This window comes from Mugil cephalus, chromosome 10, assembly GCF_022458985.1.
Source record: "Mugil cephalus isolate CIBA_MC_2020 chromosome 10, CIBA_Mcephalus_1.1, whole genome shotgun sequence".
Taxonomy (NCBI): Eukaryota; Metazoa; Chordata; class Actinopteri; order Mugiliformes; family Mugilidae; genus Mugil; species Mugil cephalus.
Window position 1 is genome coordinate 21,902,356 of NC_061779.1, and position 22,843 is coordinate 21,925,198.

General features: G+C 42.0%; 1 protein-coding gene across 15 annotated transcripts in view; it reads left to right on the plus strand.

Annotated features, from left to right (window-relative positions):
* The window catches only part of LOC125014488 (unconventional myosin-IXAa-like), a 120,330-nt gene that overhangs the window by 54,167 nt on the left and 43,320 nt on the right, over positions 1 to 22,843 (plus strand). For 9 of the 15 annotated variants that reach the window (XM_047595578.1, XM_047595582.1, XM_047595585.1 and 6 more), the window contains exons 3-9: positions 5,529 to 5,623; positions 5,945 to 6,007; positions 9,373 to 9,472; positions 11,742 to 11,795; positions 17,322 to 17,422; positions 17,805 to 17,931; positions 22,698 to 22,787. In XM_047595578.1, coding sequence (XP_047451534.1) covers positions 5,529 to 5,623; positions 5,945 to 6,007; positions 9,373 to 9,472; positions 11,742 to 11,795; positions 17,322 to 17,422; positions 17,805 to 17,931; positions 22,698 to 22,787 — 630 coding nt within the window. The remainder of the gene's footprint in view (positions 1 to 5,528; positions 5,624 to 5,944; positions 6,008 to 9,372; positions 9,473 to 11,741; positions 11,796 to 17,321; positions 17,423 to 17,804; positions 17,932 to 22,697; positions 22,788 to 22,843) is intronic. The other 6 variants (XM_047595579.1, XM_047595593.1, XM_047595591.1 and 3 more) reach the window with 3 other exon arrangements.

Here is a 22,843-nt window from a genome sequence, read left to right on the forward strand (position 1 = left end):
AAAGAGCTGACTGACCCGACTTCATGAGATTTGTTCGCATTATTTAGACTCTTTGAGGTTTTTGTTATTTACATTCAGTCTGAGAGCTCATGTCAGTTTAAGTACTTTGTTTTCTTGGAGTAGTTCAGAGTTTCTTGTGTCTCTGTGTTTGTGTGTGTGTGTGTTTTTTTTAAGAAATGGGTATTTAAGAAGTAGGTAACAGTTGCACTTGCAATTAAATCAATGTGCTGTATCTTTCTGGTGACAGAAAGCATCGGAGACAATTCCAAACTGATTGAGGAGGTCCGGTAGAGCATCTGAGCTGAATGCAAACACTTGCGCAAGGTTATTTGTCACATCTTGTGAATGTTACAACTCGCTGTGAAGAAGGGCAGTGCTCTTCACAACCACCTGCTCTCCTGTGTTAGCTTGTGTTTTCAAGCTCGACTGCACACCTTGAGGAAGAGCCAACCCTGGACCTACCCCCAACCACACACACACACACACACACACACACACACACGCTCAGTTTTTCTCTAACCTGTGTGAAGCTGAGCTGCACCTGCTAACAGAGGAATGTGATGTGATGTCATCTTGCTGAGAGGCTCTGTACATGTGGAAGGGAGTAAGGCCTAAAAAAAAAAAAAAGAAAACGTCTGAGAGCAGACTCAGACGGCCCTCTGGGGGAATCCACACAGCATGAAATCATTCTGAAAGACTGTTTTTAAAGCAGTTCTGCTGCTCAGGACTTTGCTCAACAGCAAGACACGCGTCACATCTGTAGTGTTAAAATGGTGGTGATGAGATGGACCTATACTTATGGCATGAAAGGCCCTGACGCAGCTTTGCCCTATATGTTTTAAGTTTCTGTTTAGTTTTAGTTTCCCACTCACTCTGGTTATATTCCTTTGTGTGCTTTCACATTCCATTCACCAGTGTTGTCGTGATTTAGCGTAACAAGGCAAAAACATCCACCTGGAAAAATACAAATGCAGGAAGCCATGACATCCTACCAACTGCACTGGCCGCCGTGGGCTTTAGAGGAAGTCTTTGGACTCCATTAAGAATAGCCTCTGTTCAGATGGAAATAAGGACATAAATGAGAAGGAACGCTGCCTACGCATGGCAGTTTAATTAGAGGCTGCATAAATTCCCTTCTCAGATTAAAAGCTGTCAAAGATTATGTGTGTTAATTTGTTTCAGAGTAAGCCCTGTGTTGACAATGTTGTGATATCAGCCTGTAACATACAGTATATCACATCAGTTTAATCATATATCTATGTATATTATAATCCTGCATCTTTCTATATTTCTGTCTATATATTCTAAATATTCTGTCACACTGAATTTAACCTTTTTTTGTTCCAGTGGTTTGACAGTGGACCTAGGGGGTTTCTGTATTTCTGATTTCTGGAGTTTTGTATTTGCTATAGCGCTGCTTTACCAGTGAGCCTTGTCAGTCGGTGTGGTTTAGTTTATGTCGCGGATATGTATCTGCAGTGTAACTTAGCGGTCGGCTCTTGTCGCGTTACAGTTGTTTAATGAAGCAGCAAATAGGGTTAGCGTCCTCCACCAAGCATGTGATATATGTGTCCTTGTAAGTGGAGCCACTTATCTGTCACCAAAACCTTCCTGCATGTAGCTCTTCTGATGTGTGTGAATGTGCTGGTCTGATACAACGCCTGTGTGTACAGTCGAGATGTTACTTGTTGATTTGGCCAGCAACCTGGATACGCAGACTGAATGCAAAGCGTCAGTCTCTGGTTTGTCTCTCTGGCAAGTTTTAGGATATATTGAATTATCTTGGTCTAAAATATTCTACATCTAACTCTAACACCAGTTAGCCGTTTCATATTGATGAAATTATTGATGAGACAACAACATGTATCATGACCTTTAGCATCACTAATTTTGTCCTTGTACAATACAAACGTGTTAGAAGAAGCTAAAGAAGATCCAGTGAAACAAGTAGCCCTGTTTTAATCCAGCGGTCTTTAAATTCTCAATTTCTCAGAACATTTTGAAGAAATTAGCAGCTTGTTTTGTACTAATTACAGGAAAAAATAGAGATTTCCTTACAGTTGCTTTTGATACATTCATTTGTGGAACATTACTCTCTTAGCTGAACTGACATTGGAACCATTATCACTGATTCGAACCACTCCACACGCCCTGAAACACAGAAAACAAGGAATGGAAGTGAGCCCAGGAGTGGTTTTGGCACGTCTCCACTAGTTTTTCCTAATCTAGGTCACCTAATGATTTTTGAGAGTGCACCGCAGCTGAGCTGGAGAAAAAAAAAAAGACAAAAGCGCCGGGTTATTAGAATTAGAGTTGGAACCAATTTAAACCTGCTTTCAGGAAGGCCTTAACATGTGAATAACCATCCCAGCTCACATCGTGACCCTCTTCCCTCGACACCAAACACGTTTAATCTTAAAATAAATTCCGAAATAGCAGCACCGCGGCTTGCTTCCTCTGAGGCCGGTGAGCTGAGCTCGGGGCTCCTTCAGCGGTGGACGAAACAAATGGCTAAGTTAATGTGACAGGGTGAAAGAGCCCACTGGGGTTATCACATCGCGTAAGCATACATTAGCATATTGTTAAAACGGAGCTTGGTCTTAAACATAACGATACACACTCACGCGCGCTCAGCAGGATTAAGCCTTGGGGTGGTTTAGCACTGTATCTTTGATTTGTGTAAATGGATGGTGTGGAGGGCTGTTTTTAACACACTTTTCTATAGACTCCATATGGCACCATGGGCTATGCAATGAAGACTTGGCTTAATTCAGCACACTATTAGTATTTGCTTTTCTTGGATGTTTCTTCAAGGCAAACACAAACGTCACTGTCTTCTATATAAGACATATATATATATATCTTCTATATCATTTTTTTTTATTTTAGCAGGTTCTCAAAATGATTTCCAGCAATGATCACATAGTGATTACCAGAAGTTCTCAACTCCTGGACCTGGACTGGGCCACAGAGTACAGATAACTAGTACATGATAACTTATTATTGAATAATTAATTTTTTATTTATTTATTTATTTATTTTATTGGAGCAGTATGTGCATTTTTGCCCGCATGTTGGCCAGTAACATGCTTGCCCATGTCCTTTCCTTTACCTAACGACTTCAAAAATGATTTCAGATCACTGCTAGTGTGTTTGTGGTTCAGCAAACGTTGTGGTTTCTCTGTAAATGAGTGGTTGTTGCCATGGTTACAGTTACAAGCGCATGGTTAAGGCTAGGGAAGAAGCATGCTGGGATTTGAAACAGAAAGTGAACAAAGATCTCTGATCCATCCATTAATTCCTGCTGCGATTGGGATGGCTGCTGGGGGGCTGTATCCCCCTAAATGTAAACATATGTGATTTTGGTGCCTTCATTCAAAACCGCAAAGAAAGAAAGAGAGTCTGTGTTCAGTTTATTACAATAAAATGAACGAAATAAAATTAAATGGCAAGTTCTGTTTTTTATGTTTGTTCTCCCACTTTCTCCATTTCATTTATTTCTGTCTTCCTCTGTCTATCCACAGTGCGCCCTCATAGCTACACACACGCGTGCACAGTAATCACCAATTCACAGTGTGTGTTTTCCTGCGCTGTGGCCGCGGCAGGCGCTGACCATGATGCAGAGTTGGCCACTAAATCATCCAGACACTGCCGCCCTGCTCATTAATCTCTTTCAAACTCCCACTGAAAGCGCGCGCACACACACACACACACACACACACACAGACTGCATGCACACATGACACACGTGACACACACATGCATACAAGTCTGGCACACACATCTGCTTACTTTCTCCCGGCCTCTTCTCTCAGTGTCTTGTTCCAGTGTCGCTTTGATTGTCGTTGACAGTTTCCATTAGAGCCGGGCTCGTTTCACGCTCACTCCAATTATTTCAGGAAAAGGATTTTCCCCTAAAATTCAAAACTGGAAACATAGTTATTTTGCCACAGGATGGCTCTTAAATGATTGAGGATGAGAGCTCTGTCATTACTATGTGAATTGCAGTGTCGATTTACATTTTGGATTGAGGGAATCAGAGCAGATCTCTCTGTCTGTCCACGCTTCCTCCCTGTCTCCCTTTTGCCTCTCTGTGGTTACCAGCGTGTCCCCAACCCCTGTGAGACTGGCACACAATAATCACGAGCGGGGGGGGGGGGGGGGGGGGGGGGACAGAAAGATAGAAACTGGAGAGGAGAATGGGAGAATCGGGGGCTTTAAGTAAGCCACTGAAAGACCTAGAAAAAAAAGAGAAAAGAAGAAAAGATGTTTGTTGTTTTGTTCCTTCTTCCAGCTGCCTTGTCCTGATTGGCTGGTTGAATGTGTGTCAGGTTGGCCGTGCTAGAATGAATCATCACAGAGATCAAAGCCCGATTCAGGAGGAGGATTTTAGTTTTATTAACCGTGTTATTCCAGAGCTGTAGCATTCACCCAGCAGCCACAATCAATTATGTGACGCCCACCTCTCCCTCTCTCTCCCGCCCCCCTCCCCCCTCTTTCTCCCTGCTGCTTCTTATTTAGTCATTTATCATAACTCCAAAACACTGATTGCATCAGCCTGAAATTTCACCTCCGCTACTGTACCGCTGTAGTGCTGAATGTGAAAATGTACTCCTCTAGCTCTCTGATAGCGAACGCACATTTAACCCCCTTTTTTTTCTAACGCTCCTCTTCTCCTCCATAATTCCCACTATTTCCTACCCTTTTGCATCCTCTGCATCTTTTTTTTTGTCTTCTGCTTCCTGTCTTATTTTACTGTCTTTTTTCTTTCTTAATCTCTTTGGTTTTGAATTTTTTGTCTTCTCCTCTTTACTTCACCCCTTCATTGTTTTCATTTTTTCTTATCTCCTCGTCCTGTTGTCTTCACATCTTCTGTACATTATCTACCACCCCTCCCTTTCTTCTCTCCCCACCAACCAACCCCAGTGGGGCCATCAGACTCCTAATGAGAACCTGAATGAGTCCTCCAGGGGCCCCTAATGATGGGCACTGTGTGTGTGTGTGTGTGTGTGTGTGTGTGTGTGTGTGTGTGTGTGTGTGTGTGTGTGTGTGTTAGCAGACATGCCCAGAAACTCCCACAAGTAGTGACTGCGTCTGTTTCCAGCTCTGTTTGCCTTCACAGGAATTTGGCAGTTTAGTGCACTGGTTGACGTGTCTGAGTGCCAGCGTTTCTGTGTGTTTTGTGTATTTGCGTGTGTGTGTGTGTGTGTGTGTGTGTGTGTGTGTGTGCGTGCGGGCTGCGAGCCCCTTCTGCGCCTCATGACCTCTGTTACAGTGCAGTGATTGGTAGCTTTCCCCTCTACTCCTAACACATTTTTTCACTTTGGTTCAGAGTTCAGTTCCCATCACCAAGTTTGCTTGGGTAGTCTAAGGCCCCGTTAATAGGATACACCTCTGCCTGAAGATAAAATGAACATTATAAAGTTTGTCGGTCAGCCCGAAAAGATGTTTTTGTCTTCCTGTTGAATGAGATAAGAACGCCGCACACTTGCAGCTAGTGAATAAAACTTCTTTCTTTTACTCTTCAGGCTTTTGGGAACGCCAAGACTGCCCACAACAACAACTCCAGCCGCTTCGGCAAGTTCATCCAGGTCAACTATCAGGAGAGTGGCACCGTCAGGGGGTAAGACACACACACAGATAAAATGCATGTACAGTCAGCAACACAATGTGCTGGGACTGGGACACACACACACCTAATCTTTCATAAATGTTGTATACACTGAAATATCATCAAATAACTAAATGGTCAAACCCTGTTACTGCTGTGTAATATAATAGCTGTGGTTATTTAACACATTTATTCATGTCTGCACGCTGTGTTGTGTGTGAAAATGTGCAACTGCTACATGTTTCAGTGCCAATACAGTCACCTGACCGCAGAAACGTATCCCTTTATTTCATTTCTAACCTTTTGACCTCATCTGCTTGTGTTTATTTCCAGAGCGTACGTAGAGAAGTACCTGCTGGAGAAGTCCCGTTTGGTGTACCAGGAGCACAATGAGAGGTGAGCGCAGACAACAGCAGGAATGACAAGAACACTCCGACATGAGGCTTACAGGGAGTTAGTGGATAATGCACTGTATGAGATGTTTTCTTTGTTTGTTTGTTTTTGTTTTTGTCTGGGGATGATGAAAACCAGCTGGATAAGTCTACGTTGGCTCACTTATCACCGCGTCGTTGTTATGCATTTAATCCCTTTTTGACATGTTCACTTGGTGAGGTTTCGTCTTAAGCTCCTCTGAACGTTAGATTTAAGCTTCAAGATATGTGCTGCAGTTTTCTTTTTCTCTGCTACGTTATCAGCAGCCCATTTGAAATGCTTACTCACTTTTTGAAATCCGGAGTCTTTTATATGTGTGAGGGCATAAGATCCGTGCAAAAATCAGTCGTCACCAGTTTCCTCTTCACGGCTTTTCTGTTTCGATCTCTAAAGTTGGAAACATTGAACCTCAAATAAGCCTGGGTGAGGGGGTGCAGTCATAAATAATCCAAATGAGAAATGTGCGCTGTTACTCCTCTTGTCTGAGAGATGTTAAATCCATATCGGTACTATCACACGTTCTTTGTCTAAGAAACTCGATACTGAAATAGCCTCTATTTCCTCTGCAAACTGAGGATGTATCGGGTGTCTGTCTCAAATAGACCTATGCCCTTTAGTTAACTATTAAGTTTCCCTTTGAGTTTAGACGTTTATGGCCACAGAATTGGACGAATGGCTGTGGTTACACAATTTAGAGCGATTTGGGAGAATGAGAAAATATACTCATTTTGAGATATTTCATATAGATCTATTGTGTTTCCTGTTTCCAGTTGACACAGAAGCAAACCCATAGACCCATTGTGTGTAAATCAGTTATCCCCCAGGTGGTGAACATTTACACACATGCAGGAAATTCCACCTGCACATCCCAAAAATCATTTTTCTTCTCTCAGTTAACACACAGAAGCTGTCTCTCTGTCCCCATATCCCTCATCACTCCCAGGTGACAGTTAAAAAAAAACAAAAAAACACCGGCCATCTAATCCGTCTAACCCTGATTGGCCCGAGGTTTCTATTTCACCCTGGTGACAGGCCCTGGCGGCCATATTCGTAGGCTGGAAACTAAAGACAGGACCTCCCAGTCGGCTGAGACCTTAGGCACAGAGGTGGGGGAGCAGGCGAGCTGACGTTAAACTGCAAACTGTCTTAAATCTTAAAGCCGGTTCCTTGACAGGTTGCCTCTATACGACCCCCGAGTAGGAAAAAAGATGAGGTATGGAGCTACAGTGATGCTGTAGGGGTGAATGACTCTGCACTTTAATGGTAGACGAGAGAATGGTCCAAGTGGAAGTGAGGAAGTCAGGAACGATGATATCTGAAATCATATGTGTGGATAGTTGTTCATATCCTTAAAGGCTCCATGTGGAGCTGAAAGACCAAAAATCTAGGATTAGGTTGTTTGAGGTCTGAAGCCTGTTCCACATATAACGAGTTCATTGCTCATTTAATTGATTGCCCATTGCTGCTGGTTGCTAGTGGGTGTTTCAGGTTCTGTTTTTTTTTTAGCCGTCACTCTCTATTTGTAAAGAACGTACCGTGAACAAGCGTCATCTGAATTCACCTGACGCTCACTGCCCACTCTTGGGATGGTTAATTTATTGGTAGGAAGTTGGATGGTATTTCCCTCCACTAAATGTTCGGGGGGCTTTCTGCCTCACGCCCACCTGGTGCCGTCAGAGCTTTTTCATTATTTTAACTCACTGAGTTTCATTAACATGCTCTTTTGTTGCCACATTGCCTGTTCTTTTCCTTTTGACCAATAAACATGAAACAACAGGGAAGATACAATAGACATGCACAATATTTTCTCTAGTGAACACCAAGCAACCAGTGGCAACTACCATCGGTACCCCAACCCAAGATCTTAATAATAATAACAATGATGATTTATACTGTATTGAACCCCTGAGTGGGGAAAATAATTTTCCTGCCTTTGACCAATCCATCCGATCACACAGAAGCGTGTACCCTTGGAGCTCCACAGGGTCCCTTTAATAGTGGTAGCTGTTGTAGTAACATTGGGTGGGACACTCTAACTTAATTTGACATTTTTATAATATTGGATGGTGATTTGATTAGGATGGGGATTCCTTTTTTTCCTGTTGTCGCAAAAATATCACAACCACTGCACACAGTACAGTTACAGTGCTGTGGAATGCGTGAAATGTGCTTTTCACAAAAATGCAAATGTATAAATAGAAAGTGACTGACCATGAGCTGTGCCTGTTGTCGCTTCCAGCCGGGATACTGTCTAAAATATGCAACCTCGAAGCTCACACCAAAAGTGACTGATACTAGTTATGGAAACAGTAGTGTTTAATTTGTTATAGTGTGGGGGTGGGGTCCCTTTCTGGACATGCAAAGAGTAACGTAGCACAAGGAGGGCTGTTGACTTGTGGCTTGTGTCAGGTCAGCTAGGATGATTCTGGCTCGACAGCTTTGTTTTCTTGCTCTGCAACAGAGGGATTTATCAAACGACGTGATCTGCACTCATCTGAGGAAATAATTCATTGTTTATTACTAGTAAACGCTGAGTCCATTTTCTATTTTCACTATTGTAGTATATCTAATAGATGATATTATCACAACTTATTGGAGGGTTTTCATGATATACTGATATACCAGTGTTAATTTGAGCTCCCACTGTGTATTCACAACAGGAGCTTTAAAAATAATCAGACTCAAAAAACACACACAAAAAAACTTTTTGATTTTCAGATTTAAAAAAGTAATAAATACAGTTAAAATGCTATGTCTAATAGCTTGTTAGCATTAAAGTGGCAGTGTTTGTTCAGTCACTTGCCAGATTCAAGCCAGAGATTCAATCTTTGCCACATGAGTTTCAGTTAAAATCACTCATCCGTCCACGCTTTTACCAATTACAGTTTGGGATCTTTAATATCTTCTGTGGGTTTTATAACTTTCCACCACTCCATCAAACAGTAAGTGTCCCTCTGCAGAGAAGTGAATCTTGTTTCCAGCTGTAATAGAATTACATCTCGCTGCATTGGCCAAAGCCCCAGCGTTTGTCACGGCTAATCAGAACTGTTACCTCCAGCCCACACGCCGTACTAGCACTTTGTTAAACTTGAAATGTGAACCGGCCGGAACTGAGGTGTGATTTATTTGTCACATGGTGCAGGTTCGTTTTGAGAAGGACGCTGCACATGGAATGTTTTTCTCTGCTCTATAGTCTCCGTATAGAGTCTCTTTAAGTGGCCGTTGTTTACAGAGCGAGGAGATGCAAAAGACACTGCTTTCAGTTCAAAGTGTTTTTGTGTTGTAGTTTGTGTTGTTGTATCATGCCGTGTGTGTGTGTGTCTCTGCAGGAACTACCATGTGTTTTACTACCTGCTGGCTGGGGCCAGTGAGGACGAGAGGAAGGCTTTCCACCTGCTCAAACCTGAGGAATACCACTACCTCAACCAGGTCCGTACATAAACACACACTCGCATGAGTAGAAATACTTGCAAATTTAGCCATTTTATTTTGTATTTGTCTTTTGTTTGTGTTTTAGCTGTGTAATTTTGTAACTGTGTTTTGCATTTCAAGGACTCCCTTAAAAAAGATGTTTTTAATCTCAGTGAGATAATAAATAAATTGCACATAAGACCTAATAGAGAAACCAAGGGTTCAAAAGTTAGAAATTATGGCTTGTAAATGTATAAAATAGCAAACCTGTCTGTTTCTGGTTAATGCAGTAATTCATTTATAAGTGCTTCGTCGCACTGATAGAAAAATCATATAAAAATCCCACATACAGCATTTGCAATATTATCAAAAACCCTAATGCATCCAGTGTTAACAGCAGGTCCAAATGCTATTTATTGCAGCATTGCTCACTTTACAATATGTCTATAGTTAAGTATAAGCCAGAATAGCTCTGCACACAACTGGGTCGTCCTACAACCAATGAGAGCTATGAATTATTTGACGTCTTTTCCTTAGAAGAGGGTTCTTCTCATCAACATATTTTGGGTTTGGGCTGAATTCAAGTGTGTATGATATGTTTTGTCTCCCATACACCAGCATATGCCCCAGTAGTGACAAAAAAAAGCTAATTTTGTAGGTACTTTAGAGTTTCACAAATGGTGAACATTCAACTCAAATACATGAAAAGGATGAGTGACCTTCTTAGCTTGTAGAGATGGATGAAGATGATTTTACCATCTCCTTCTCTCTCTGTTGGGTCTTTTTGTTCATTTATTGTAACTGGAGCGCTTCCAAATGCTCAGACAGAGTGATTGCATCCATCCAGACATTCAGCGGTGGGTTTCTGTGCGTCTGGGTGCATGCACGCGCTTGTCCGCTTGCCACAAGGCCACATATGTGTGCATATTTTGCAGCGCATCTGTGTGTGTTGGCAGCTGATAAATGATGATTCTAGTCCCTCTTCCTCCTGCAGCACACTGGGGATGGGGAAAAAAAAGCTTTCTTTCCTAAAAAAGAAACTTTTTTTTTTTTTTGCCCCTTATTCTCTTTAATCCATCCAACAACAACAACAACAACAACAACAACAACCCCACCACCAACCTGCCCCCCTCCTCCTGCTGCCAGCTGCCTGTTACTATGCAGCTCTGTTTCCATGACAACCACAAAAGTCGCTAGTCAGTCTGGCGCTGACTTGCTCTCGTGCAGAGTGCGCTGGCAGTCGAAACATTTGTGCTCGCATGTTCGCACTGACACACACAAACAGTGTAACAAAAGAGCAAAATGATTCCCCATATTGAGGTCTCTGCCTGCTCGGAGATGGATGTTGTCCCCTTTTTGTGTCTGGTGACAAAACGTTTAGTATTTAAAAATGTGTTTTCTCCTAAAATGTGATTTTATTTGTGTGTAAATACGTGTAAATTCCCAGTTTGTGCAGTGCTGCACAATGGAACAACAACGATGCGCCATCAGTCCCAGTGTGTTGCATCACATTTTAGAGAATCCCAAATTACAGTTGCGTGACTAAACAATGACAATAATAGCAGCCTTAAATGCTATAGTGAATAGTGAATATGACGTGATTAAATTGGACACACTTTTGGTTTATTTGGAGTTGTGGTTATCTTGCAAACCTTGACGAGTGGCTGCTTTCTAAGAAGTACAACGGAGAAGGAGCTGGTGTATCTGTTTAAAGTGCAGCTAAATAAAGTCACGAATAATTACAGCTGCTGCATGATTCCGTTCACTGCAGTTTCCAAGTTACTTTACTCCCACGGAAAAATGATGCATCTCAAATTAGGTGTGAAAAAGAGACATGTTTTCAGAGAGCCAGCAGTAGATGCTCACTCCGTGTTTTCTCAGCTAAGTAGGAAATTGTATCTTTAAGTACAGTTTCATTCATTTATTTAAGCGTTTTGCACAGTACAGTTATTTGACTTCTCTAGTGACCGAATCATTTTCTGATTATAATTTTGCACACAGTTCATTGCAAGTTGATACAGATTTAACAACCTCTCGGTATATAATTATAATAACCTACAAAGAATGATTTGTTGTTTCCAACATCATCTGAGGTCATTGTTTATGGATTTGATTATTACAGTGATGTGTGCGTGTGTTTGTGCGTGGGGATTAGTCATGTTATCCTCACGTGTCTATTAACCGCATGTGACATTTCTCTCAATCACTTTGAAGACTGAGTGTTGTTGTGTGTGTGTGTGTGTGTGTACAGTTCCAGCCTCCCTAACCCGCTCTGCCTTGTTTCCAGATGACAAAGAAATCGCACAAACTCCACTGGGACAATTACTATGACAGTGAGCTGGTCAGTATCACGTGGATGACAAGTTGTTTGTGTGCGTCTGTGCGTTTGGGTGTGTCGTGCTGATCTGGGTTCTTGGTGCCAGTCCTGGTCTTGTTCTCTCTTGGCTGTCCACGCCCGCCTGCTTCCAGTGAAATGGACTAAAGATGGAGGTGACCTGGACTGACCTCAGCCGGTCAGGCTCCACAAAGAAGTGCCTCTAAAACGTTTAAAGGGATACCTTCATCTAAACACCGGACTATAGCGGATTGTTTGACATTAAAAACTACGATTGATGAAAGTTATTTAGCTTAAAATCTTAAAAAAAAGAAAGATCTATCTTTTTATTTATTGAAACAAAAAGGAAGACTAACTAAAAAAAAGTCAACAACAAGGAATCCCTTTAAGCTAATCTTTGGCTTCGGATGCTTTGCTGATGGAAAATGGATCATGGTGTCAAAGCCGGAAACGGCCATCTTTAAAGGGAAGGTTCAGGATCGCACCCCGAAATTTCCATTTAATGCCTCACTAGATGACTTCACACTACAGGAGGAACGTACTAGTCATGAGCCCGAGGGTCCAACATCCAACAGCAGGACAGGGATGAGAACACAGGGAATAAATTTTGAGCTTCGTCATCCAAAAATTATTTGACTTTTCAAGAAGTTTGGAAGAGGCCGCTGTGAAACTTTCACGTGGCACAACTCAACACAGACGACACATTTTCCTTGAAAGTTTTGCGTTATCTATAGCACACATAAATATTTGGTTCATCGCTTTCTAATAATCCTTTTTTACGATTAAGCAATTTCACCGCTATTTATAGTAATGCATGCTCACAGCACCAAGCACTAGAAAGTGGACTGACATGTGGCTCATTCAATTCAGACGGATCAACACTCTAAACAAGACTTAGTATGGTTATAGTTTCACTTTAGATATCGTTGCACCGAGAATAAACAAGCATTTCTTGCAAGATCCTTCAAATATTTTGTTAAAGAAATAAACTTTGAACATTCCTTTCTTATTGACCAGTTAGGACGCAGTAAGCCAGAACCCAAACAGCTTTATTACAGACCCTATCAACTCCTACATGCTCCTCTTTGTTTCACATCCTGAAACTTCCCTCTTGGTGTGTGGTCCAGTTTGTGTATGTGTTTGCTGTTGTGCACTGGTCTTTGAGCCTGCCTCTGTCTTGCCAGCCTCCACCTGAAGTGAGTAATGTTTGGTCAGTGGGATTTGTCGTGTGTGTTTTAGGGATTCAGTATCTCCTAATGGGAGATTAGGTTACTTTGACTTTGCCGGCAAGCAAACACTTGACATGAGAGTGGGTCAGCGCAAACACAACTTGTGGTCTTACTGTATTTCATTCTTGACTTTGGCTCTCTGTCTCCCTCTCTTGTAAATCTGCTCTTTCATCCAGGAATGATTTCAAGAGGACAGTCGCTATTGTTTAGCCCTTCAGACATTATTTACAACAGTACATTTAAAAGCACTTCCTGTATTCTAGCATAGGGCTCGTCTTTTTTTGTTTTGGGGTGGTTCCTAGAAGTTGCAGCCATGACGCGGACTCAAAAATGTGTCAAAACGTATCCTGTATCAAACACCTCTGTCAGCACTTCTCAAGTGAATAATGCAGAAAAATCTCCACATCATGACTTTACCAGAAATAGGAATTCTTCAGTAAAACGGTAGATGTGGAGAGACCGGAAGAATAAAAGCCACTCCAGCTAATACCAAAAATTAGATGACAAAATCGATATTGTCAGGGGACATGTTTGGCCTTGTGTAGCGCTTCTAAATAGCACTTCTAAAGCTAACTTATTTCCAGATATTTTCCTTGGCTGTTTAACCCACACATAAACAGAAATGTAACAAAGACATTTTCTGGTTTTGTCTGAGTGCTAAGGCAATTGTTTTCATCTGTGGGTGCTGATTACAGTAATTGTGTACAACATTTTAAAGTCTGGTTGCCACAGTGAGGTTCCAGTGTTTGGTACCATTTTGTACAAACAAAAATTGCTGCTTTTTCTTTTCGATATTTTTTTTTTCATGTATTGGCTAACACTTCAGAACCGAACCGAACCGTTGGCGATCCGTTAAAGCTTGCAGTTTCTGAATTACCGTAACTCCCAGTGGTTTGCGTTTTTGACAAAACTGTAAGTGTGGCTGAACACTGGGAAGTTCTGCTTTTGTCTGGAAGACCTTCGTGACACCTCAAGGGTATAACTAACTTTGTTTTTACCAACAAATTCCTCCAAACAATTCCCTCTTCCCGGGTCTCCCTGGTTTTGTGTCGCCAACACCAGCAGTGTGTCATCATTACCGTAATGACAGCTTTTTTCCAGAAAGCGCAACAACCCAGGGTTCAGCCACACTTGAGTTACGGTAATTCAAATAACTCAGGCTTTTTTTCCCTTTGTTTTGTTTAATCCACGGGCGGATGTTTAGGTCTTAAAGGGTTAAACAAAACAAGTCAGTTAATGCTGTGTTCACACTACTGGTGAAAGTAGTATTAGTCATTTTCAGTTACAGTTGAAGTAATAAGTAATAAAATTGACGCCCTACACAGGTTGCTTTCTGACAGCCGTGACGCGCTACATGTAAAAGTTGCGCTGGCTTCAACTTTTTACAATTCTCTGGTGACATGTCAGCCGTTCAAACGTGTTTGATTCGCCAGTCAGCTCTGAAATGAATGGTAACAACCAACAAAGAGCGCCTTTTCCACAGTGTAGTTGGCCACGCTTGGCTGTTTTTATGACTTTTGACGCTTGTGGTGTGAACGCAGCATTTAGGTGTACTCTTTCACTTCAGAAAGAGGCATGGTAGCCACAGCGGTTCCTCTTTTTACAGTCTTTGTGCTAGGCTAGACTAACCACACCCCACGTCCTTTTACTGCAGCCAGTTTGATCTAAATGTAGCTTATTTGTCCTTTGAATGGCCTTGTTGTTGAAAAGTACAGTATACAAATGAAGTCGCTTTGCCTCAACAAAAGCCATGAGATTCTCAATAATCCTCTCATGTCATTCTTGCAAAGAAAACTTGTTTCTTGAGAAAGTAATGATGGACACTGCTCTCTTTCCCTTTCTCGCTCATATTTTTTCCTTACACAACCGCCCCCTCTTGCAGTTTGCTGACACACAGTCTCTCTCAAGGGTCAGTCAATGACCTCATCAGTCTGTGACCTCCACCATCCAAGGGGATGATGTCACTGTCTCCAAACACACACCCAAGCTTGGCAGACTTTGATAGCTGTCTGAGCATCTGACCAACCCTTGGTTAGTCTATTTAACCTCTCACCTCCACCACTGGTCAATGTGCGCTGCAATAAATAGAGAGTCCCGGCACTTTGAACGGCCGCTAGTGTATACTGAGTCCAGATGCAGCGTCTGGAACTAAAAATAGAAAATAAACAAATGTGAGTTACACTTGCGAGTATTTATCTAAAGATCCCAAAGACCAAACATTTTCTAGATGTTTGCATTTGATGTGTGCAGCCGGGTGTTTGGTTCTGGGCCTCGGTGGCTGCGAGCTCGCATCTTGCGCTTGTTTGGGTGTCTGTGGTTTCTGGTTGTGTGGAATGTCTAGTGATGCGGTGGCATGTTGTTTTTGGTGCCCCAGTGACATGAATCATGACAGTCAAGTCATGGTAAGTAACATGGAGCACCTGGACTGTTACCAGGACCCCTCTGTGAATGTGCACAGTCAGCTGGGCTCCCTGCACCAGAAGTGTTGCAACTGGCATAAGATTACAATTTCAAGCTCTGAAGTGAGAAAGGATTCTTTGTTTGAGACAAGTATGAAGAACAGATTGATTCCTAATCATCTCTTTACTGCATTCAAGAACCCCTGCTTTTTTCTTTCTTTCTTTTTTTTTTTTTAAGTACCAATAGCTAAGGTTTTCATTTTCAACCAAAGTATTCCCTTGCAACTGCCAAAATTGATCTCTTTATTTTCTCAACTTCCTCCAACGTATCACATTGTGCTGTTTGGCGCTGAGGTCGAACATACCCGGCAATTTGAAAGCTGGCCCTCCCCAGGTCTCGCCGTATCTCGAGAAGCCTCAAAACCCCTTTGTTGCAATTGGAGAAGCTCACTGGAGAAACACGCTGATTGTTGGCTCTCCAGCTCCTGACGAGCTGTACGCCAAAGGAAAACAATGGCGAGGCAGAGGGGTGTTGAATGGTAAAATGTAGAAGATCCAGAGTGTGGATTATGGGTTCCTGTGTCTTCTCTCACTGGCCGCCCGCTCTGGTATGTGTTAATTACAGCCTGAGAGAGGCTCGCCGCTGGAGCTGAGACGCGCTGACCGAGCGAAGGGCCTGAGGAGGCGCACACACAGTCACTGTCTACGTGCACATCCTCGCTGGTGCTCATTCATTTAATGTGGCAATCGTGGCAGCACTCATTCATTCTTAAACTCGCTAACAAACGCTATATGATATCAGACTCTCGTGATGACACAGGGTTGTACTCGTGTTCACTCAGCAGGGTTTCCCCCAGATTACAGAGGTGGCTTACATCTCCTAAAATAAACTCTAAAACATAGGTTTTCACGATGTTCTGACATGCTGCTTCACTTGATTACTGCCAATAGACGATTGGATGAATTAATTGCTGTAATTTGCTGAGCTGAGTCACAACACTTAATAATAAAAATAAATATTCTATTCTTGACCCCTCAGGGGGAAATTCCTTCTCTGCATTTATCCCATGCATTTGCTCACACACTGGTGTGTAGTCCTTCTGTGATTCATTAAGATTTTACATTATGGCCCAACCAAATAAATTGCTAAATGTTGTCTTAGCTGTGTAAGTAGCCCACTAACCTTTTTCCTGAAGATGAGCCAAGATGTGGTCTGGAGTCACATTACTTTGACTCATGTCAGACTCAAGTTTATGTACTTATAAAACTTTATAAAAAAAATAAACACTGTCTGCAGACAACTGAAACATTAGATCATAAATAAAATAGGCTAGGTGGTGAATATTATCTTTTAATGTGTCTGCTTTTTAAACCAATCTGACAAGCCGGTCACAGACTGGCATATTTATATTTCACCATCATTTCAGTTTTAACTGTTCCCAAATGCATTTTAAAGTCTTAAATATTAATGACTTGAATGGCACTCACTATATCTGTAAGAAAAAAAACATCCGGTGGAAGGTTCACAATGACCTATTTAAGGCTTGAATCACAGTTCGATTGCTAACACATTCAGGTTTTTCTTGACTCTAAACTCTGAACTCGATAGTCAAGATTAGAGATTTAATCATGACCTGCAAAAACAAGGACATTGTAGCACATCTGATCAGAGGTTGTTTGTCAAATTCCTCTCATAGCAGTGGCTGCCATACTTATTTGAGGTCACAAGGCCCATCTGCACGCAGGTACAGTCACTAGCTTCTCCTGGACACATCTACAGTTGATACAGCAGGTGGTTTCACAAATATCTGTGTGCTATATATTCATAAGAAATATTTCACAATGCTGATGCCTCTCTCTTCTCTCCCTCTCCTTTTGTCCTGTGTGTTTCCACCTAACACCAGCAGGACTGCTTCACGGTAGAAGGAGAAGACCTCAAACATGACTTTGAGCGGCTGCAGCTGGCTATGGAGATGGTCGGCTTTCTGCCCGCTACACGCAAACAGTAAGATCACAAGAAGTACACAAGTGTTTTTCTAGAAAAGAGGACACAACTCCAAAGTCTGATAGAATCGGGATTTTTGTCTCTCTGCAAAAAAACAAGTAGATCTTAATCTTTATATGGTTCAGGAGATGAATAGAGTCCCTGGATCATTGCTCTCCATTTTTGTTTTCAACATGCGGCAAACAGACAGTACTGTAAAGCCAGGTTTTTGAAAATGCATTAAAAGTAGCTTCCCTTCTTTTTCTATATACTGAAAAAAATCGTGAAGTTTTAATTTGTTGTAATAAATGAACTGTCCAATAGCAGACATGTCAAACAGCGCATGCCTGCAAGGTCTCCTGGTTATCTTAGTGTGATGACGAGTGTCTTTGTTCCTCGTCAGGATTTTCTCCCTGCTGTCAGCAATCCTCCACCTGGGAAACATTCGCTACAAGAAGAAGACCTACAGGGACGATTCCATTGACATCTGTAACCCAGAGGTCCTGCCCATCGTCTCAGAGCTGCTAGAGGTGAGCAACATGCAGCAGGTCACACAGCTCATCAGTACTAAAACCACTGTACTGACGTTCAGTTGTCTGGCTTCAGTGGATAGTTGAAACCGACAAAGTTTACCAAATCATGTGAGGCCAAAATGATTTTTGTTAAGCATAGTTCAGTTTGAAAGTCCAGCGGAAAATGCCACATCAAAATGTCTGAGTCAAAAAACGCAGACGAATTGGGTTTGCTGACATTTTGCTGAAAGGCAATATTCTTTTTCACTTTGAAGGATAATAAAAATGAGCGGGGCTTTACCGCAGGGTTTGTTTATTCTCTCTAAATTCTTTCTTTGCCATCTTCCCTCTTGAAGTTATTCTTGCTCATGCTCACTAGAGACACTTAAAACTCCATGGACTTGGTGAACTTTCACAAACAAGTAGTATCCCTTTGGGTGAATATGTTTCACCCCTGCTCTGTATTTTCCGAACGCAGTGAGAAAATGTGACTCCTGTTGCCAGAGTTCACCTCCCACATGTGGGTTTTACAAAAAGGGCTTTAGAGAGCTAAGGACTCTCTACGCACAAGCACAGCTTGTGGTGACAGCGGAAGTTAAGAGGTGCTTCAGGTCCCAAAGAGCCATCCAACCACCCAGTACTTCCCCAAAGTGCTGTTTGTGTAGAGGCTATTTCAGGCCCTCTTGTGCTGGCGCCCTGTTGTGGAGGCGTGCTTTCCCACCAGGGACAACGCGTCCCTGTCGTTGTCAACATTACCTGCATGGTTAAATTATATCTAGATAACCACAGAAATGTATCACACACTGAGCAATGCTATTAATAGTCATTCATGTTTTGCTTGTTAACAACATTTTTTAACATATTTTATGAACCACTATGTTTTTGTTGTAGTTTGTTTCTGCATAGTGTAGCCTGTTCTTTTTTACCAGTGGATGCTTGTTGGATGGTCAGTTCTCATCAAGTCACATCACAGTCAGTAATTGTCTAATTGCACATTTGAAAGCGACTAGTTTTTCTGAAAACAAAGTTGACCTGAAGTCCATCCAGCTTCTTGTTTCAGCGATTAGATTATTATTATTAGTCAAAGTGGCACAGACTGTTAGTCGACTTCTTAAAGGTCTAATTTTTGTTCATTGTTCCTCTTTTTTCTTCATTGAATTAATGTCACTGTGTTTTTCTGACCTCCTGTTTTGGCACAAATGGAAATACTACATCAAAAAATGCTCGTAAACAAAGATTAGGTCAGTGCTCATATCTTTTACTGCCATCATCAGCATTAAATCACTACATTGCAAATTATTCTATTTTATTTCTTTTTTAAAGTCATGTAAGTAGGAATAAGTAGGAATAGCAGTTCTGTTTGGCCGACTCCTGATGACCCATTTTGTAGCATGGTGGTGGCAGCTTCATGCTGTGGGGTTGCTTCTGTGTTGCTGATTCCCTTATTGCATTGTATGTTCTTTATAACAGGCTGAACTTCAAATCTTCAAATTAACAAGTAGCTATTTGATGGCAACTAGCAGAAGTTAAAAATGCAACATTTTTCCCTGCAAAGGGGTGAAGTGAAGTTTAAAGAAGCAGTAAAATAAAGCTCTCATGTACAAAATGAGCTTGGACGTAGTTTGTTAAACCACTGATTGTGATATGTTCTATTATCCTCACCACAATGTAGTCGACCTTTTAAGTTCCCACCATACACCAATTAGTCTGGTCTGTAGGTTTAGGCTGCTACGGGATGGAAAAAAGAGACTTGGTTAAACATTTTCTGACATGAGTTAACGTGCCACGCAGTGTTTACAAGGTTATGATGTTGTGCTGCCTTATTCTTGACACTGAGAGCAGACCACACGTACACACATGAAAACACACACACACACTCAACTGTATGCACAGCCCAGACATCCCCATAGTGTTTTGATTTACCTTGGCATTGAGGGACGATGTCACTTCCCAGTCCCCGTCACAACTGCAACGATTAGCCGGATGTGCTTGTTGAGTTGCTGACAAAACAATGTCCGAAGTGTGCCGGAGACTCCTGTCAACAGCCCAGCGGCGATGTTATGACTGTGGAGAGCCTGCCAGGGTTCCCCTTTAACATCCAGACTGGTCCCTTTGACTCCCCTGAGATCCGGAGTGGCTGTGACGCAAGTTGAGCCACATGTTGGCCACATGCTCTGGGGTCAGCGTTTTAAGTTCAAGTTTATTTGGATGTCTGTTAGTTGGTGCAGAGGCAGTGGCCATTTGCCTCTTGGGACATATAAAGCATTCTTGAAGGAAAACTGAACCGCATCTCATGAAAACAAAGAGACACAATGAATCTGTGCTTTATGGGACAAAGAAAAGGAAAAGTCACCTTATGGGAAAGCATCTTAAATTACATGGAAACCATAAGATGGAAAGGAAATAATTATGTGATGGTTTAAGACGTTTCGTGGGGTGAATTTTCAAGCACTATTTTCCGGGTATTTTTTTTGATATTTCAGCTCTAAGTAAGGTTTTCTTTTGTGAAGTCCAATGACTTCAAATGAAAAGGGGAATATAATTGAGCGAATAAGTTAAAAAAAAAAAGCTGCATGAACTGTTTGTTAAGATTGAAAAAAGCCCTTTTATATGCTAATGCACTGGATATATCCTATAGACCAGACAGGCACCAGTAAAACTATGTAGTGCTTGATGTTTTTTTTATGACGCATATTTATTTTAAGACACTTTGCGTAAGAGAGTCTGGGTTAAATGGGTTGCTGAGGGTTTTCTAAATGCAGTTTTATGTTGAGTCACGCAAGTCTAGAATCACTGGACTGGAAAGCTCAGTTCAAGTGAACGCACTGTTCACTGTGGACGAGCCCTTAATTTATACTAATGTGAAAAGATTAAACATTTCGGACAGGATGAGACGTGAACCGTGGCACTCACTGCTGCTGTGTCACACTAATGCAGAGAGTCCATGTGCAGGAGAGTTGAGTGCGGATTGATGCATGAATGGGAATGAAACTGGCGGGCACTTCCTGCTTCCTGTGGATGTCAAAGCGGAAGAGGAAGTAGAGCTCGTATGGGCTGATGGACAATTGACAGACAGGATCCTCTTGGAGACTTGGAGTTAAGTGACCTGACCAAACCAGAAACATATCTGTCCAAACTGGAAATCAGTCCAGAGAGAGGTGATATCTGTGAGAGCAAATCCCAATAAACCTGGGATTTGTGGAAAGCACCTTAATGATAAAAGACTGACACCTTTTACAAATTTCAATCCAGGAAAAACCATTGCACATGTTTGTGTTTCTTAAAGCAAGTAACACAGTTAATTATAGGACATGTGACCAAATTTGGTAATGGCTGCTTAAACTGAAAACATATATTTGAATATTTCTTTCAACTTAATAGACTCTGGACCTTTCTTTTATGGTTTCTGATCTAATCTAGAGACAGGCAGTTAATGTAGCGAATCACTCTTAAATATACTCCAGAAACATGACCGTGTGTATCTGTGTAGTTTGAAGCATACAACAAACCACAAGGATCCTTACAGTTGATGCATCTCTGTGATTGGTGCATTGAAGGAAAGATGTAGTGTTCAGATAAGTTGAATTCGCTGTGGTGTTCGCTTTTACACATACAAAAAAATTGAGGGAACAGCAACTGTCAGACCTGAGGTTTTGCAGGCTAAAATCAAACTGAAAATGTTTTGGTTGACTTCAGATCGAATCACTGACCCCAAACCAGTGCTTACAAACTTCAGTGTATTATGGTATTAAAGCTGTGATCATAGCAGAGCAGGAAGCCTGTTACCAAGCAACTAATACATGGAAACGCACCGGCTAAAGACCAATCACCAGCCTGCAGAATAGGCTTTGCTCTTAGTGCAGGGATTACCAGGCGGTGTGAAATGAAGTCCGATTATGCCACCCCCCACCAGCCCCCTCGCCACACCCAGCGCACACGCAGCCCTCCTCCTGTCCTCCCTCCTCTGTTTATGTCAAAGCCTTTAGAGAGGAGGCGGCAGACAAAAATAGATTCATAATGGTATTAACTATAACTTTAGCAGCTTTGCTTTTCGCACATGAAGACATCAGGAAACCGCTCAAGTGACGTGATCTCACATGTATTCAGACACGCGCACAGTCTTGGCAGCTGTTCGGCCCACTCTCATAATCCCTGAAGATGGGGGGGGGTGACATCTGCTTCTTTCAGTGTGGCTGTGTCATCAATGGATTGTTTGGGGTCAAGTTTAGAGTCCGTCCAAACTCAAGTGGAAGGCCATGTAGTATTGTGTGGACGGAGATCAGTGTTTACATGTTATTCTTGGCCTTATGTTAGAGGCAGCAGGGACATTATGGGCCATGGTTATAGATGTGATATGCATGAAACAATCTTGTGTTCCATATCACGTACAAACTCAAATCTATGTGGTCTTAATGGTTTATCCTCATAAGCCCATGCAGGATGTTGCACAATGCAAATTTTGACCACATTGGTAAATGGCTTAAAATAGCAATAGTGGGAATTTATCAGGCAGTGACAGAAAGATCAGTTGCATTATGGGAAATGGAGGATTTAAATAAATATTCACCTTTTGATTGGTCTCATTTGATTACCTTAGCTTTTCTAAGTAGCTGGAACATTATTGGCTATTATTGCGTTTTACCAGTGCTACGTGTTTTCCCATTTACAGCCCTAATGACTCTTATTTACAGTGTAAACTTTAAAATCGAGCCAGCGCCCCTTTGACCAGTGACACTGATCTCGACCTTCTCCCTGTTCATGATGCATCTGTCGTCTCCCTCCAGGTTAAAGAGGAGATGCTCCTTGAAGCGCTGACAACCAGGAAGACGGTGACCGTCGGAGAGAGGCTCATCGTGCCCTACAAACTGGCAGAGGTAACATTTTACCAGCTACATTATCAACATGCCACGTCAGAACACCTAGTGACGTG